This window comes from Apis mellifera, linkage group LG2 (assembly GCF_003254395.2).
Source record: "Apis mellifera strain DH4 linkage group LG2, Amel_HAv3.1, whole genome shotgun sequence".
NCBI classification, from domain to species: domain Eukaryota; kingdom Metazoa; phylum Arthropoda; class Insecta; order Hymenoptera; family Apidae; genus Apis; species Apis mellifera.
The window spans coordinates 13,968,730-13,986,327 of NC_037639.1; the positions used below are offsets into that span (position 1 = coordinate 13,968,730).

Sequence of the window (17,598 nt, forward strand, 5' to 3'; positions counted from 1 at the left end):
AGAAGTCTAGAGTTGCTCGAACTCTGAAGTCTCGAACGAGTAAAATTCTTTCTAACAATCCTAAGATCCTAAAAGAAAAAAAAATCACAATTTAAATTATTTAGATCGACATTATCTCGATATTACGATTTTCTCGTGGATTGTTTCACAGAGAAAACTTGAAAGCGAGGATGGAAACAACGGATCGTTCACGTTCGACTAAGGTTGGATTAAACGATGCAGAAATCGTGGTCAAAGGAAACGAGTTTCGCAAATGCTCCATCCTTCGGCAAGATATAGAGGGACGCAACACAGAGGGCAGACGTCCTGGGGAAATGGCGGTAAATTCGTGTAAACATGTCGTGGTCGGTCGGCAAGCGAGGGCAAGATTGAAGTTTGTGTATATATAAATCGGCAGGCGTTCGCGCGAATAAAATGTCAAAAGTCTTGCGTACTTACGCCGTAATGCTTCAAACAAACTAAAATTGGAAGAATCGTGAAACAGTGGTTGAAAAGCGTCCGAGTTCCGATAATAAACTGTTCCCTCGTTATCGATACCTGTCGAATAAATGGCTCGACGAACGACTCGAAGAATTTTCCTTTCCACGAATTAACTCGAAATAAATTAGAGGGGAAAAGAAAGAAGAAATTCACGCGAAATTTGATTTCAAAAAAAAAAAGAAGAAAATATTAAATTTAAAATCCGATTGTAATAGTTTGTAATTATTTCACGTAATACAAATTATTTTTTATTGTCGATTATCAGTTTTCGACAATTTCTCTAGTTCCAATAAATCCATTTCCCAATCCTATCCTATTCTCTACTTCTCGAGAAAACTTTCAATCTCGAATTTCTTCTCTCGCTTCGAATTCGAGCAGAGACATAGAACCCTCTTAGAGTCAATTAGAAAGAACCGATAAGGGATGAATAAGATTAATTAACGCTCGCTCGAGAAACAAACGAGGCGCATCCTTGATTTGTTCGCATCGGACAAGTTTGCACGAAACAATTGTTATCGAGATGAATTTATCCGCGGCGTGGTTTATCGGACAATGGGCGAGAGATCCGTGCGAGGAGATTAAGAGATGAAAAATGGCAATAACCAGGTCTAAGCTTAGCGAGCGGGAACGAATTCGTTTCGATTCGTTTGCTTGAAAAATTATTAGATTATACGTCCGGTACTTTGTCGAGCAAAAAAAAAAAAAAAAACATTCGACGATTTACGATCAAATTTCTCGATCGAAACATCCCCCGGAATAACGAAGAAAATATATCCTGTCCAAAGTCACTTCGTAATTGAATTTGAATGAACTTCTTTCTTTCGAGTCGCGAACGGATGAATCCTCGTGGATTACGTAACAATTTGCCACATGGCGCAATACCGGTGCTCGCATTTCTTTCTCTTGGCAGAAAGTGGAAAGAGGGGGAGAGAGAGAGAGAAAGAAAAAACGCGGAAACGGTCGAATATAATTCATGCCGGCATCCTAGTATTATATAAACAAGCAACATTTTTGCAATCAGTGCTCCACGTTGATCGTTGCATCGATCCTCTGGCTCCGTGCACGCGCCGTTTCTTGCCTCGTGTACGGAAGACAATACGCAAGTACGAGGGATGAAAAGTTGAAAAACGAGAGTTGAAAGACGAAGTTTTCGTGATTTAAAATTATTAAAGAGAAGAGTTATCGGCCATCGAGAAGACGCGCTGGTAAAATAGTTTTGTCAGTCAGTCGTGACAAATGAGAGAAAAGAAAAACGAAGGGAGGAAAGGAAGAAGTAAATCTTTTTAACCGAGCGATATTTCAAAACGCATTTCGAAAACAAAGAGTTCAACCCCTTTCCCCTTCTCTACGGAACAATCCATTTTTCAATCCCCTTTGAATCTCGTTTCGCGCCAATGTATCACGATAACTGTTCGCTCTTTAATTTTTCAATTTTTCATAAATAAAATTCAACCCCCCCCCCTCCCTTCCCTATTTAGATTCTCATTTCTCAATTTCCCTTTTAAATTTCTTCTCGCGATAAATCGTAACAACAATCGCTCCTCAACTTTTCAAATATTTTTTAATAAAAACGAAATTCAACCACTTTCTCCAGAGAACGATTCATTCTTCAACTCTTTTGAATTTCGTCAATCTAAGGATAACTGTTCAATCCTTTCGAATTTCAACAATGTAACAGTTCTCTTTCTCTTCATCTTTGCAATTTTTAATTTTTCGAAAGACAAAGTTTCTACTGGACGATTCATCCCTCAATTTTTTTGAATTTCATCTCTTCCCCACGTAACGATAACTATATTCGCAGAGCATTTTAATCCCGTATTTACTCTTCCGTGCGAAACAATTCATATTTCAACCCTTTTCAATTTGAATTTCCCGCCACCGAACCGTAACCGTTCACTTCCTCTTCAACTTTGCAATTTTTAATTTTCCAAGATAAAGTTTATTCGTTCTACTCGGCGATTCATCTCTCTTGAATTTCATCTCGCACAATAACGATAACTGTTTCGCGGAGCGTTTTAATCCCGTATTTACTTCCCTGCGAAACAATTCATATTTCGACCCTTTTGAATTTCCCTCCCGCGACAATGTAACGACAATATCCTGTTCCTGTCTTTCTCTCTTTCTCTCTCCCTCTCTCTTCAATTCTTTAATCAGGATTACCGTTAAATAAAATTTTATTTCGAATGCACGAGCATCGAGGAGAAGAAACATTCTTCAGAGATGTTTGTTATTTGCCGGTTAAGAATGAGAGCCACTCGAGAAGATTTCTCCGGTTCAATGCCAGCGTTCTCCAGCTGTCTGAAGAATTATCGGCCGGCTGTGCAAAAATTAATTGTCGTTAACGGTTTATTATTCATGAAATCATCGAATGTCCCGTTTAGAGCATTGAATGAAGACTCGAGTGTCTCTCTCAGTAAACTCGTTTTCTCTTTCTCTCCCCTTCTCTCTCTCTCTTTCTCTTCCCCTTCTCGTTTCTCTTCCGTGACCACTTTCGAGCTGGAACTTTTCAAGAAAGAAAGCACTTTACATCTCTGTGCTGAAATCCACTTCAAAGACTTCTCCTCTAAGTGATATATTTTTTTTTCTTCCCGATATATCGGTTAACGAACTTTCTTCGCGAAAAAAACGGAAGAAAAAAAACAACGAGCGCAAATTTCATTTTCTTGGGAACGAGATATGAGTGGAAACTTTGATGAACAATTGTGAATTCGAAAAATCGAGGAGAAAGCAATTTTTCTAATCGACAGTTCACAAAGAAGTAGTATTAAGAAATCACACGTGGAAATATCCAAATGAAATAATAAAATGAAAAATAATCTATCCTCGGTGAATCGAGAGATTGTATGAAACTTTGATGAACAATTGCGTGAATTCGAAAAATCGAGGAGAAAGCAATTTGTGACTTTTCTAATTGACAATTCACAAAGGAGTAGTATTAAGAAATCACACGTGGAGATATTCAAATGAAATAATAAAATGGAAAATAATCTATCCTCGGTGAATCGAGAGATTGTATGAAACTTTGACGAACAATTGCGTGAATTCGAAAAATCGAGGAAAAAGTAATTTGTGACTTTTCTAATCGACAGTTCACAAAGAAGTAGTATTAAGAAATCACACGTGGAAATATCCAAATGAAACAATAAAATGGAAAATAAACTATCCTCAGTGAATCGAGAGATTGTATGAAACTTTGATGAACAATTGCGTGAATTCGAAAAATCGAGGAGAAAGCAATTTGTGACTTTTCTAATCGACAAGGGAATATTAAGAAATCACACGTGGAAATATCCAAATGAAATAATGTATAATAAAATGGAAAATAATCTATCCTCGATGAATCGAGAGATTGTATATACGAGATATTCGATTTGTGATTTATTAGAGCGATTAACGGTCTAACGAGACCGTTGTTCTAATGCCGGTTAATCCATATTAATAGGTGGCACGATATCCCGAATGGTTTTAAATCTGGGATCGTCGTTAAATTACGAATTATCGGAAAAGGGGGGAGGGGAAGGAATGGTTTTCGTCGAGGGGTGTAACAGCGAGTAATATTTTTATTCGGTCGAATACCCTCGCACCGAATATTTCATTCGCCGAAACCGCGAATTTATTTTTCTATGCACGCGGCATAACGCGGTTTTCTTTCTCGATCGTGTCTCGATAATCTTCGATATAAACAACGAATGATATAACAACGATGAAATACAATTCGTATAGTGTTCGATGTTCACCGAATGTTTGAATCGTTTCATTTTTTTTTTCTTTTTTTTATTACTGTGATTAATCATTTTTACACGTGTACATGTACATATATATGTTTCGATACAATGGAAATTCAATTCGATACAATCGACTTGTTAAATACTCGAAATTAATTAAACCTATTCTTCTATTTCAATAGTTAACTTTCTAGCTGTTACGATTCAGTCTCTCTTTTCGTACTTTTCCCTCAAATTCTCCCTCGAATGGACGAAAATTTAAACGAAGAACGAGACTCTTTGCGGGAGACAAAGTTTTTCCAAGTATTATAGAACGATTTGGAAAATTGTTTGGAAAACGAAAGAGGAAAGTTTGGGAATAGACGTGGCGGGATCATTCGAGTAAAAATTACTGACAATTACTGATCGATCGAGGATGAAGCTTTGAGATTGCGAGATATATTAATCGCACGTTGCACGAAAACCCGCGCTCTTTTCATTACAACGTAACGAGTTTAAATTTTAGTTCCTTTCGTTCTGGATCCTCCGTTTTATAAACAAAACCGAGCACCAATTTCGAGGGGAAGCTTTTGAAAATTGAAAGCAATTAGTCGTATATGCGGAATATGAAAGGATTTCTTTTTCTTTTTTTTAATGAAGCGAGAGACTGAAAGTAAGAGAGAGAGAGAGAAAAGACCGAGGTTAAGAGAGGGATTCTCACCGTGTTAGGTTATAATTTGACTCGAATTCCCGTCCCCCGATGTCGATCTTACTCTCGATCTTATTCCCATTCAACTTCTTTCTCCTCCTTGTATCCTTCGAGAACGAAACAACTCTTCTTTCAAAAGAGGAAGAAGACGAAGAAGAGGAGAAAGGATCGTCGCCTTTCGCGAAGAGAAGTGGCCGGCGTAAAGTGCGCGTAAACAACAACAACAACAACAACAGAAGAATGATTAAACGGCGCACAACACAGGACGATCCAAGATAAAGGCCGATTCACGAGACTTCCGTTCGGCTGGCGCGAAACCGGTTGCCGAGGTTGACGAGGGATCGGCGGTTGTACGTAACGGTGTAAATAAAACGACCTTGACTTTCTCGCATTTCCGGGCGGCGATGAATCTTGACTGCCTTCTGACCGCCTCCAGAGGAAACCGCTCTCCGCAGGATGTGCCGACTCCCCGGCCGACTCCACCGCGCCACCAACTCTACCACTATGCACTGCGGTTCACGTGATCGATATCACTCGTTCGAGAGATCACTGCACGCGGCCAAGTCCCGGATCGGATTCGTACCAATCGCGATTCGATCTTTCGAATGAAAAAAGGCAGGAAGCGGAGCGAAATGCACGCGTGCACGTGTACGCGCAACCAAAGGCAAAGTTTATCGAGTGTACGCCGTTTAGCGAGACGATAACCGTGGAAGACGAGAGAGTCACAGGCACACGGGAACCGGTGTAAACACGGCGAAAGCCACGGCGGATGGATCGCTCGCGGCGCGGTCTGGGCGGTGACTGAGCGGATCGAGGCGTCTCGACGCACGGCATCTCTCCCACCCCTTCTCCTCGCATCCTGCAAGCCTGACCACTTTTCGGTCGTTCCGTTGTCCGCCTTCCACCTTCCACCTTCCGCGTGACATTTCGACGCGCTGCTGTTATTATTTATCATCCGCGCTCTCTGTACGCGCCAGATACTTTCCACTCTCCTTTCTTAATCCTCGATATTAAACGAGAAAATCCCCCGCGTCCCGTCTCCTCTAATCGTCCGACCGACGAATTAGAAAACGACGCGAAACGTGCACGCGGGAACGACCGGTGATAAGGATTATGGCGCCCTCGCTCCCCATCGTGCCGTTCGTGTACGTCTCCCTGTGAGAATGTATCCCCCTTCAACGGGTAATAATCTTGCTTAAATGCTGCTCAAGTTTTATCGTTAAACAAAGTTTATAATGTGAAAATCACGATGTTTACGTACGTTTAAGTATGCACGGGACTCGAATATTCGATAAGTTAAAACGTTCAATTTGTCGCATCGATGGGAATCACGAAAAAGAAGTTTCGAAGGTGAATCAATGGTAATTCAATTTTCTCCATCCCTTTTTTCTTCTCTCGTCTCTGTCCAAAAAGTCGGCAATCTCCTGAATAAGCTTGTCCCCTTTTCGTTTTCTCGTTAATTCTATCCGCGTCGAGCAAAATGACAGTGTTGAGAATAAAATGAATAACGAGAATAAGATTTTCGCGGGATAAGGGGAATCGATGCTGCGAAAGATGAAAAATGCAAGCAGTCGATAAAAATAAAGTGCCTCGTTGAACGTGTAAATGTTCACGGATTTGTGAATACTGACGCTATGTATTCGATTAATCTTTATTCGACGATTGTAACGAGTTTCCAAAATTAATAACGAATAATGAAGCTAATCTTTTAATTTTATAATAATTGCCAGAGTATTTGGAAACGTTTTTTCGTTTCATTTGTTCAGTTATAAAGAGAATATTATTCGAAAGGAGAGAATTAATCGCTTTGATAAAGGGTATAAGTAATTTTACGCCTATATGAACGAGCGAGGAATTAATCTTTATATCAATGAACACTTGACGAAAAAGATTAACTGCCTTCGAAAAAAATTCGATCTCTTTCATCCATTTTCGCGATTTTTTTAATCAAATCATGCAAATTTGCAGATGTTTTAAATCGGTGAATTTTTTAAATCTCTTTCCCCGGACAACCTCATCCTTGAATGGCGGTCGAAAACATTCTATCCCACTGATGTGACTTTAATTTAATCAGTTCAATATCGGTGGCTGTTCCTACAAATTATGCGCATGCATATTAAGCGAATCAATTTTTAAATCCGCTTCGCGATTCTTTCCACGGCCGCTAATTGTTCTTGCAAAAATGGAAATGCATCGACACAATTCTCTTCCAAGTGGCGCTCGCGGAGCATCAAGTGCGGCGAGATGCGGTCGGTAAGTTTGCTCGTTGAAATTTAACTCTGATGCTCGATACCGGATCGGTTTAAGAACGCGCTGTTACGCGTCGAGACGCTCTTAATCCTTTACCCGTGAGAGGCTATATCGTTCTCTCTCACGATTTATTTTTCCTCGATTCTTTTACGTCTCGAGAAACGTTACGAGAACGTCGAGAGACGTTCGTTCTAATATCTCGTATTTAAGATTCTTAGAACGATATAGGAGTAAATCATTCGAATTTCGGTTTCTTTTTTATCATCTTATATCGTGCTATTCGATTAAATTTATCGACTTACCTGTTTTGTTTCTTGATTGTTTTTCTATTGCTCGACGTTAAAAATATCTCAGACCTGGTCGATGATTGATTGGACGAAACGAAAAACCGTGTTGAACGTGTTCCCGCCATTTTGATTAATAAATTTGGCGCTCATAAAAACTTGAGAAATATATAATCACTTTAAGGTAAAAATTGAACGCATAATGTTACGTATTTGTATTATTCCAACTTGACACGAACAAATAAATGTATGGCAATGAATTGTAATAACAATACTTTATATTAATTCACATTATTTTCCATATTTTTTCAAAATGATTTTTCAGACGCACTACTCTCGAGAAGTTTAGATCAAGACTAATTTCGATTTGAACTACACTTGCGCCACATCGATTGCAGCACCATCTAGTCGTCTTTCGTCAGCTATTTGAAAGAATAATTCGTAGAATTCGGAATAAATTTTAACAGTATTACGTGTAATTAATTCATATAAAATCATAAATCTAATATTATTTATTATAGTTCTTTATGAATTAAATAAAAGTATAGAATGGCAACAAGTCTTTGTATTAATAATGGTAAAAAAATGCAATTAATTTTAAGGTTAAAATTTAATCTTTCACAATTTAAAAAGTTATGTTATTTTGTGCAAGTTCCAGAAAAGAAACCATGTCCTTATATGGAAAAATGCTATCGAAGAAATCCGATTCATTTCAATGAAATGTCACATCCACATTGTACGTACCATTTGCTTTTAATCTAATATTTATCTGATTAATGAGATAATCGTGGTGATAAACATTTAATAAGCCAAGTTCAATCGTGATAAAAAACATTATGTATTACATTTCAGTAGAAACAATTGTAATAAAACAATTAGAAGGTGAAATACAAGTACCTGAAAAACTTGATTTTGAATGTTCTGATCGATCTCTCTTGTTGGATCAATTGAAGATTTTACAAATAATATTAAGAAGAGAAAAGGCAGGAAGTGATTCTTCGATCAAAGAATTAAATTCTAAAATAAGTAATACCAACATAAAAGTGAAAAATGAAAATAGTACTATGGATAGTCAAGATTTAAAAGATAAAGTAGAAAAACATAAGCAAATAATGCTTCAAAGAAGAGAAAATAAATTGAAAGATATGGATGAAGAAGCAGAGGCGCTTTTTAAAGCTTCTAATGAAAAAAAAAATAAAGATCAATATAAAGTTTCTAAAATGAAAGAGGATTTAGATAGTCTTAAAATAATGGAAGAAAGCGTGGAGAAGAATTGTTCTCAAGACAAAAAGAGAGATAATAGTGATTTTCAAGATAATGAAAGGCATAACAAGAAATCAAAATCGAGTCATAGCAAACATGCTGAAATGGATGAAAAATATGATTATAGAAATAGTCAAGAACAATCAAAAGAACCATCTTCGATAAAAACATTTCAATCGTGTAAATCTACAAGAGAGAAAGCAATTAAAATGATGAAGAAGCACGGATATGAAACATTGTCGTCTTTGGTTGAACCAGGAAATTTTGCTATGAAATATGCTTGTTCAGCACCGTATCATATATTTTTTTCAACTGTTAATAGATCAAAAGAAACGTACGATCAACCATTTTCTATAACGCTTCCTGAAATTCTAGATATTAGTTTAGGAGAAATAGTAAACAGCCTCCATATTAATTTTATGGTTGATATTGGGTGGTTACATGTTCAATATATGTTGGCTGAACAAAACACAAACATGTCCATTTTACTCGGAGAAAGAGTAGATACAGGACCAGTGGGTTCAAATGTTACCACGTTCTATGTAGATATGCCGACAAAATTTGGTTGCCATCATACGAAAATTATGATTTTAAAATATAAAGATGACGGCATACGAGTCGTGGTATCTACCGCTAATTTATACATGGACGATTGGGAGAATAGAACACAAGGGTCTGTTAAATAAATTTAAAGATTATTTTTCATATTTGTTTTAAAGAGGAGAGAGTTCTTAATGAATAAATAATTGCTTCAATTTTGTTGACTAGAGTTTGGATATCACCGCATCTTCCACCATTGTCAGAATCTGCAAATTCCAGTGAAGGAGAATCACCGACGGGTTTCAAGAAGGATTTAGAACGCTATTTGAATAGATATAGGCAGCCAGGTATAACAGAATGGACTTGTGCAGTAAGAAGAGCAGATTTTTCTTCGGTAAACGTATTTTTTTTGGCTTCTGTTCCGGGGAGACACACGGATATGGAATATGATTCTTGGGGACATAGAAAATTAGGTTCCATTCTTTCCAAACACGCTAAATTACCGCCTGACGCGCCCCAATGGACATTGGTTGCTCAGAGTTCGAGTATCGGTAGCTTAGGTCCTAATTACGAGAGTTGGCTTCAGAAAGAAATTACATCCTCGATGTCGAAAGAAAATCCAGTAGGTTTAAAAAGTCATCCGAATTTCCACTTCATTTATCCGTCTTTAAACAATTATAAACGAAGTTTTGATTGTCGAGTTGGATCTTGTTGTCTACCGTACAGTCTTCAAACACATTCAAAACAAAAATGGATAGAATCATACATGTAGTAAGTTTTTAATGTTTATTTACATCACTGATTTGACGTGTTTATATTTAACAATTTTTTCAGTCAATGGAAAGCCAAGCAAACTGGTAGAGATAAGGCAATGCCTCATATAAAAACTTATACAAGAATCTCACCTGATTTGAAAAGAATACCTTGGTTTGTCCTCACTAGCGCTAATTTAAGTAAAGCAGCATGGGGGACAGTTGGAAAAAATTCTCATTACATTATGAATTACGAAGGGGGTGTTGTATTTATTCCAAGCTTTATTGTATGTAAAAATTTTATTATACATATACATTTTATACATGGACAAAGATGTTCCAAACACATATTATTTATAGACTGGATCATCAACGTTCCCCATAAAGGAAGAAGAACCTGGTGTTCCAGTTTTTCCTATTCCATACGATCTGCCATTAACTCGATACGAAAAAAATGATTCGCCGTTCGTTATGGAATTTTTCTCTACCGAATAATAAATAAAAATTGAATCTGAATATCTAGAGAGATATAGTACGAATATTTTTATTTATTGATTATATATTATTTTATATTTGTCTTCTATATTTTTAAAGCAGAGTTTCAAGCAATGATGTACAAATAATTTTTTTTATAATAATAAACTATATATGATAAATTAAATATGATACTAATTGCTTCTACGCATAGCATGTAGAAAAAAAAAAGCAATTATTGTGTTTGAGGGCAAACGCTAAAAGTAGAATGTAATTGTTCGGTAAAACTTCCGGTAAGATAATAGAAATTTTACGACGTCTGCAATTCCCACGTTGTACGTGACTTATTTATTGATTCGATCGTGATTCGTGCCGATTTCGTGGTTGCTCGTTCGCGGATCACGTGTTTTCCATAAAACATCAGCAGGAAAGCGTTTTCTGACCAGCTCCTTTTTGATGTAACATAGTATTGTCCGTGCATGTCCCGCCTTCAAATAACGTTTGACGAAGCTTCACTTGTTCTTCTCCTCCGTACCAATTACACAAAGCGTACGTTAAATTTCGTAAAATAAATTCACGTAATGCGAAGAAACGAAATAAAAGAATAAAAAAAAAAAACGAAAAATAATAACGAGAAAAAATTTTCGACGATAAAGATAAAATCTTTAATACTTTGTTTCCTTTTTACGAAAGAAGATGTTATAAAATATGGTCTTGTACAAAAGACTATTTATAGTATATATATATTTTTTTTATATTATATTACGTCAACATATATGTTAATATTTATTAATAATTGTCAATAATTAATTAGTTTATTATTATATAAATGTATAAAAAGTACGTACGTCTATTTTAATAACGATGTTCGAACGAAATTTCAATTCTAAATTTTTAAAAATAAAAATAAATATATATTTTTATAAAAGAGGATTCAAAGTTGCGATGGAAAACAATGATACAATAATTTGCGCTGAAAAGAATAATGTTCTATAAATGTTGATAGGTTGCATCGTGATTTTTTAACATTTTATACCAACGATATTAATAATTATTGAGGAAATCGACTTTTTTTTTTTTTTTTTTTACATATATTTGAATCTTCCATACAAGCAATACAGATACTATAAAGAGATTCTTTCCCTTTCATGGATCAACGAACATGATGAATCTCGTAAAGTTCAAGGTTACTACATTTCTCGACTTTTTTATTATATCGTTTCTTTTTTTCCACTCTTCATTCAAAATTAATCGAATCGCTGTTTCGATCCGATGTCGTAGTAAAGTAATTTAAAAAAAAAAAACAAATGTAAATTGAAGAAAAAAAAAATTCATTTCGTATTGAATTATACACGGATTCTCGGTATACAAAGAAAAGAAAAAAAATGTGACCAAACCGGTCCATTATATCATTTTGAATTCTATCTTTTTACGATAATTCCCTGTAAAGCGTAAACATGTATGCAACGCACGATCTTAGTTCGATTCCCCCATTAAAAAAGGCGGCAAGGATTTTGACGTCAACGCGCAGCAAGGTTTCGCCTCCCACTAGGAGGAACACTAGGCTTCGTGGTTGGAAATCCTCGGCGCAGATGCGACTTCGGAAAGGGACGTTCCGACGCCTGTAACGCTCACCACGACATCGAAACGCGGGGGAACGCGGTTGATCAGCAGTTTCTGAGATGTCGACACGAACGACGCATACTTCTTGCCGTTAATTCTACGCGTGCCGTCCCTCGCGTGTGTCCCTCGTGCGTGTGCGCGTGTAAGTAGATAAGCATGTGCGGATTCATGTGTCGCGTATAGTCAGCCACAGGACGTCGCGCATCCTCGATATTTCCACCTGACGGACACCCGCCAGGTACGTGCAATCATCGATTATCGCAAGTTACCAGTTACCAGTCGACAACAGTTTTATCTTTACCGCGCGAAATGAATAACGATCTAGCGCGATGGAAATGGATGCGTGCCGTTTGAGGGTAGAACTATTCGCTATTTTGAAATAATAGAATTTTTGAGCTTGCTTCTTCTTTTTTTTTTTCGAAGGAACGCTCGTCAAAACGTGCTTTGCCTCGTAATTGGACGGAGCGGGAAAGTATCGAAAGTGGCTTTCGCTTTACGGAAGATTTAAACGCTTTCGTAAACGGTATCGTTCTCCCCCAGAAACTGAACGTTCAAAACGTTACGCCACGGTGTTGCCGTTTGCCAAATCGCGTCGCTGCTTGTTCTTGCTCGGTTGTCATCTTTCCACTTGTCGCCTATATAGCGATCAGCAACATTGCAACACGTTCCATCGATGCCTATTTTCGATGTGCAGTTTATTTTACGAACGATCCCGATGTGTCGGTTAGCGCAACGCATACCGCGCAATTACAACGGACGCGTATTATTCTAATATTTACTCAGTGTGTGTACGGTTTTCAGAAATAACTTTTGTCCGTCTCTCTGCAGTGCAAATTTTTCCACGGGCTGATCGTTGCCTGGGAAAGAGTAACCAGTACAACGTTGCCTCGCTATCGAGCGAGTTTGTTCTACAACGTGGTGTCGCAGAAACAATCTCGCTCTCGAGTAGAATCTTATTCCGCGTGGAATAAATTCGACGAGAAAAATTCTTTCGGCCAACGAACACTTTCACAATCTTTACCTCTTCCCGATAATTAAAATCTTTTTATCTTTTTATCACGTTTTAGGTATTTCGTGCGTGTAAAGAAAAAAAAGAGGAAGAGGAACAAGAAGAAGAAGAAGAAGGAAAGAAAAGGAAGGAAACGGTTTGACGCTTTGATCGGGATATGTGCCGATGCGTCTAATAATGGGACTGCTCGCCATGCGACGTCGGTCCACCTGCTATCCTTTGTCATGCTAATTGTGCAACCTGACTTCCCTTCCACGAGAAGCGAACGAGAAAACACCGTACGTCTCGACCGACGAATCGATAAAGCGGGGTGTGGCTTTGCAACGGTGGAGAATTTCCAAAGTCTGACCACGCGGGGATCTTGTTCATTCCGATTCAATCCAAGAACGGGAGGAATACGAGATTGATTCAGGATGATAGCCTGCTGGGTATTGACCGGTGTATTCGGAGCTATCGTGTTGCTGTACGGGGTGATAGAGGTCCATTATTTCCTTCGCATGTTCTTCATCGTGTTCTTCGCGCGTTTCTGCAAGAAGAGAGTTCGCATCCTCGACGAGACCACTGTATACGGTACGTTGGTTGCTCAACCCTGAAAGGGATTAGACAATCACATTAATTATTGCGAACACGTTAAAATTACAGTCGTTCCAATAATCGTTGAAGCTAGAATTATATAGTAGCGTAGCGCGTAAAGTAAAAAAAGAGAGAAAGAAAAAAAAAGAAAGAAAGAAAGAAAGATCCGATGAAAATGCATTGTATGCAACTGTCAGCTACGTAAGCCCAGAATCCTTACAATTTACTGACTAATCTCGAGCTCATTCGCGTAAACCTTGACCTACCATGCGCGATCAGTTGGCAGGTCGGTTGCTCGTAACAAATCCGTCCTCCCCGTATTGATTGTGTACCGCGGTGCCGTGAAATTCTGTCTCGAAAAAACACTATACGGGGACCGTCCCGTCGAAATATATAAACGGTGTTTAGATATTTCGACGCGAAATTTCCCTTATCCCACCCCGGTGAACCCGGTGGTCCGATTCTTAGAAATTTCTCATACGAGAAGACATAATCATTGTCACGGCTTACATGACACGGAACATCGACGAGGAATAAGTAATTCCTCGATAGAGATACTTAGTATGCTCGCTATCCAGAACTGATCTTTTATTTATCAGTCCTTGGACGAGCAAAACCGCTTACATTTATTTCAATTTTTTTTTTCTTTTTTTTTTTTTTTTTCCGTTACCAATGGATCGGATACATAAAAGTGATATTTCCTGTATTTCTTATATTCATTCCTATCTATTTGGTTGCCCACTTAACGCTCAATGATAAAACCATTTATTAAACAAAATTTTTGCATAACAAATGATTTCTTGATTATCGACCATTATGCAATTTCTGTTTGACATGCCATTTCTTAAATATTTACAATGGTGTCGAACGAGAAAGGACGAGAGATGTCGAACGTTTATTTAATTCCATTATTTTTTCACGGCCGTGAAAATTAATATTTATTTTTCACCCACACGCACACACAGGTATCTGCACCACGACGGACGTGGATCCATTGCTCTCCCACATGAACAACGCGAGATACCTTCGCGAGCTAGATTTCGCCAGGGCGGATTTTTACGAAAGGACGAACCTGTATCGCGAGATATGCTCGCAAGGGTCGGGCGTCGTGCAAGGAGCTGCGACGATACGTTATCGCCGTTTCCTGAAACCTTTCACCATCTTCAAAATAACTTCTAAGGTATTCACTTCCGACCACGTGAAATCGTATTACGGACTCACGTTTCGTTCGTTGTACTTTGACCGATCGTCAATCGGGAATCCGTACAAAAAATTTTCACGATTCTTTTCTGAAAAAGAAGAATCACGGCCGTTTGTTCCCGATAATTGCAGGAAAACCGATAACAACGGAAATTAATTTGTTGACTCTTTTCGTTCTCGCCCATGTTTTAATATCGTAGAATTATTCTACAGTTAGAAGTAATTGTAAAATCGTATTGTGAAATCTATTGATATTTTTCCACGTGTGAAATATTACTAAAGAATTACCATTTACAGATTATATATTGGGATGAAAAATCCATATTCATGGAGCATCGATTCATTACGACCAGCGATGAATTCGTCAGAGCTATCGCTATATGCAGGCAAAAACTTTTGGACTGCAACGCCGAGACTATAATCAGTACACTAATGGAACGGGGCGTGAAGCAAAACGTAGAGGCGGGTGCACCACAGGTAAATTTCGACGAGATAAAAAATTTGTGATTATAATATAGATGTATCTGTGAAAGGTGAGTGAGTAATAGCGATTGATAATTTACGAATTCGATAATAGTATATTAATTTGTAATTAATAACGTAAAATCGATCGAAACGTAAAAGTTTAAATTTGCAGATACACAACGTGAGACCCCAAATGCCACCGGAAGTCGCCAGGTGGTTGGAGAGTAACGAAATCTCTTCGGCGCTTCTTCGCCAGAGTGCCGCTGCGACCACGCATTGCTGACAAAAGGAGGACGCGGCGTCCAGCACAAATGGCGCCGTCTCCACTTCCGTGTACGCGACTACGGCCGTCTAAGGTCGAAGATTCGATCGATGCTGGCTTTCGTTGATCGTGAAGGCGTTAATGAAATCTTCCACGTAGCCGCTCGAACGGCAGCTACGAGATAGCTTCGAATCAATTTTTTAGGTGAACAAATTACGGGTGATCGTTAAGTTTGAAGCTTTTATCGATTGCAAATCCGATGGATGTTTCGGATGGTTTCTCGATGGTTAAGAGGGTAGCTTAATATTGCCATTTTGTCCGCCTGAAAATTTGGTTTAACGTTATTTGTAGCGTGGTTCCGATGTGTATTATATAAATATGTATACATGTATATACATATATATATACATATATGTAGCCGATGTCAAAAAAGGAAGGAAATTGTTTTGAAAGAAAGAAATTGATGAGGAAGAAAAAAATTTAAGAGTACAAAGGCTAGACAGAGATGTGAAATTATTTTAATAGGCAATAGTATATGCGCGACTATCGGACTATATAAGGTATGATCCTCCCTCGAGCGAGAGGGGAGGAATTTATTTACAGAATTTATTTGATAGATTCCGTGATTTTCAATATGCTTTACGAGAAATCTGTCCAGCAACCGTGGAACGGATTGCTGTTAGATGGGCGTCGAGCAAGGTTACAGATACGAAACCAATGTGTAATCCAAAGGAGCTTCCAAAATTAAAAAAAAAGAGCACCGTTTGTTAAATATTCTCCGTTGAAAGTAATCGCAAGACGCGAGGCGTTATTTACATTTTTTATTATATATATTATAAATATAGTATATATATATATTGTACATATAGCGATTGGCGCCGGTAATGATTTCCGCGAGAGAGGAAGAGGAGAGAGAGAGAGAGAGAGAGAGAGAGAGAGAGAGAGAGAGAATAAATTAATAGAATTCTTCTGAGGAGCTGTTCCGTCGATGATAAATAAATAATAACAATTTATATATTTACGAGCGCGTTAAGAGGCGAGTGTTTATACTTCTATATACAGTGTTACAGGTGCCTTTACAATTCGATTGTTGAATAATTAGACCGTGACATCGATTTGCCACGCGTCGTTACAATTTTAAATTCCATTTGTTATCATTACTGCATTTATTATTATTATTATTTTATATGATAGGACAAGTCCGGCAATCGGGAGTTAAAAAAAAAAAAAAAAAAGAAAGAAATTGTATGCGGCTCTCGCGTGATTAATTTTTTGTTTTTAAATCGTGTACAATACCTTGTTACCGACGCCATTTGCGACGAACAAATTCATTATGGTGTATTTCTTAACTTAAATTTCGAAGTAAATCGGTATTCGTAGTTTTCGCCATTGAAAAGTAGCCGACGACGTAGCGAGTCTCGAAACAGCTAAATAGAATTGTCCACGTGGAATACACGTGGACGCGTTATTATAATTCTAGATGATAATAGTGCCATTTTTTTTTTTTTTGTTAAATAATATTGCGTTGATCATGTCGTTGAAGATACCATTATTATCCAGGAGTAAGAATAAATATTCCTTAGATGGCTAATGTTTTCTCGTTGAAAAAAACACACATTTACTTTATTTTTCTACACCATTTGTTTAAAAACAATAGTTATACGAAGTTTAAAATTAATCGTCGATGAAACATTAGGAATCGAAGTCGAGTCGAACGATGATGTGATTTTCGAAAACGTTCTAAACGAATAATAATTTAATAACGTGTTAAATATATTTCATGAAAAATTCACGACATCATATCCGATTCACTTTTCTTTCTATGGCAAATTTCTAGGGGCATTCACATAAATGTTTTCCAATATATGATCGTACGTGTAACGAGAAACATATATTTTTCGATATCTTATCTATTTTCTTTTTCTTTTTTTTTTTTTTTTGAATTAATAAACACGATACCAACCGAGAAACTACGATGAGTAGTGTTTTCAAAAGATGTTTATCCTCTTT

General features: G+C 37.5%; 3 protein-coding genes across 16 annotated transcripts in view; 2 read left to right on the forward strand and 1 right to left on the reverse strand.

The window, feature by feature from the left end:
* LOC410823 (transient receptor potential-gamma protein) overlaps window positions 1-7,775 on the reverse strand; it is a 79,123-nt gene extending 71,348 nt beyond the window's left edge. For 6 of the 10 annotated variants that reach the window (XM_006568949.3, XM_026439133.1, XM_026439132.1 and 3 more), the window contains exon 1: window positions 4,906-5,713. The gene's annotated coding sequence lies outside the window, so the exon portion shown is untranslated. Of the gene's footprint in view, window positions 1-4,905; window positions 5,714-7,445 lie in introns of those variants that run through there. The other 4 variants (XM_006568953.3, XM_006568952.3, XM_006568951.3 and 1 more) reach the window with 2 other exon arrangements.
* A 178-nt stretch (window positions 7,776-7,953) lies between these two features.
* Window positions 7,954-10,510, forward strand: LOC408668 (probable tyrosyl-DNA phosphodiesterase). Of its 3 annotated transcripts, none has more exons than XM_392205.6 (6): window positions 7,954-8,004; window positions 8,080-8,163; window positions 8,280-9,363; window positions 9,459-10,001; window positions 10,065-10,269; window positions 10,343-10,510. In XM_392205.6, the coding sequence occupies exons 1-6, from the start codon at window positions 7,977-7,979 to the stop codon at window positions 10,475-10,477; spliced, it is 2,079 nt and encodes a 692-aa protein (XP_392205.1). In that variant the 5' UTR covers window positions 7,954-7,976; the 3' UTR covers window positions 10,478-10,510. The 3 variants fall into 3 exon arrangements, with proteins under 3 accessions (XP_392205.1, XP_016773575.1, XP_026294922.1); XM_016918086.1 differs by having other exon boundaries at window positions 7,959-8,004; window positions 8,086-8,163; XM_026439137.1 differs by lacking the exon at window positions 7,954-8,004 and having other exon boundaries at window positions 8,084-8,163; window positions 8,283-9,363.
* Window positions 10,511-11,577: 1,067 nt separating this feature from the next.
* LOC724554 (protein THEM6) lies at window positions 11,578-17,539 on the forward strand. 3 transcript variants are annotated; one of them, XM_016910843.2, is made up of 5 exons: window positions 11,578-12,863; window positions 13,147-13,658; window positions 14,627-14,841; window positions 15,159-15,338; window positions 15,499-17,539. In XM_016910843.2, exons 2-5 carry the CDS (start codon window positions 13,502-13,504, stop codon window positions 15,607-15,609), a joined length of 663 nt encoding a protein of 220 aa, XP_016766332.1. In that variant the 5' UTR covers window positions 11,578-12,863; window positions 13,147-13,501; the 3' UTR covers window positions 15,610-17,539. The 3 variants fall into 3 exon arrangements, with proteins under 3 accessions (XP_016766332.1, XP_006569001.1, XP_006569002.1); XM_006568938.3 differs by having other exon boundaries at window positions 11,578-12,317; XM_006568939.3 differs by having other exon boundaries at window positions 11,578-12,221.
* The last annotated feature ends 59 nt before the right edge of the window (window positions 17,540-17,598 follow it).

Bases quoted from the DNA above. Each gene is read 5' to 3' on its own strand.
- LOC408668 (XM_392205.6), top strand. From the start codon at position 7,977: ATGGCAACAAGTCTTTGTATTAATAATG. The intron at 8,164-8,279 runs GTACGTACCATT...ATTACATTTCAG, and splicing joins TGAAATGTCACATCCACATT to TAGAAACAATTGTAATAAAA. The intron at 9,364-9,458 runs GTCTGTTAAATA...TTTGTTGACTAG, and splicing joins TGGGAGAATAGAACACAAGG to AGTTTGGATATCACCGCATC.
- LOC724554 (XM_016910843.2), top strand. From the start codon at position 13,502: ATGATAGCCTGCTGGGTATTGACCGGTGTATTCGGAGCTATCGTGTTG. The intron at 13,659-14,626 runs GTACGTTGGTTG...ACGCACACACAG, and splicing joins CGACGAGACCACTGTATACG to GTATCTGCACCACGACGGAC. The intron at 14,842-15,158 runs GTATTCACTTCC...TACCATTTACAG, and splicing joins TCTTCAAAATAACTTCTAAG to ATTATATATTGGGATGAAAA.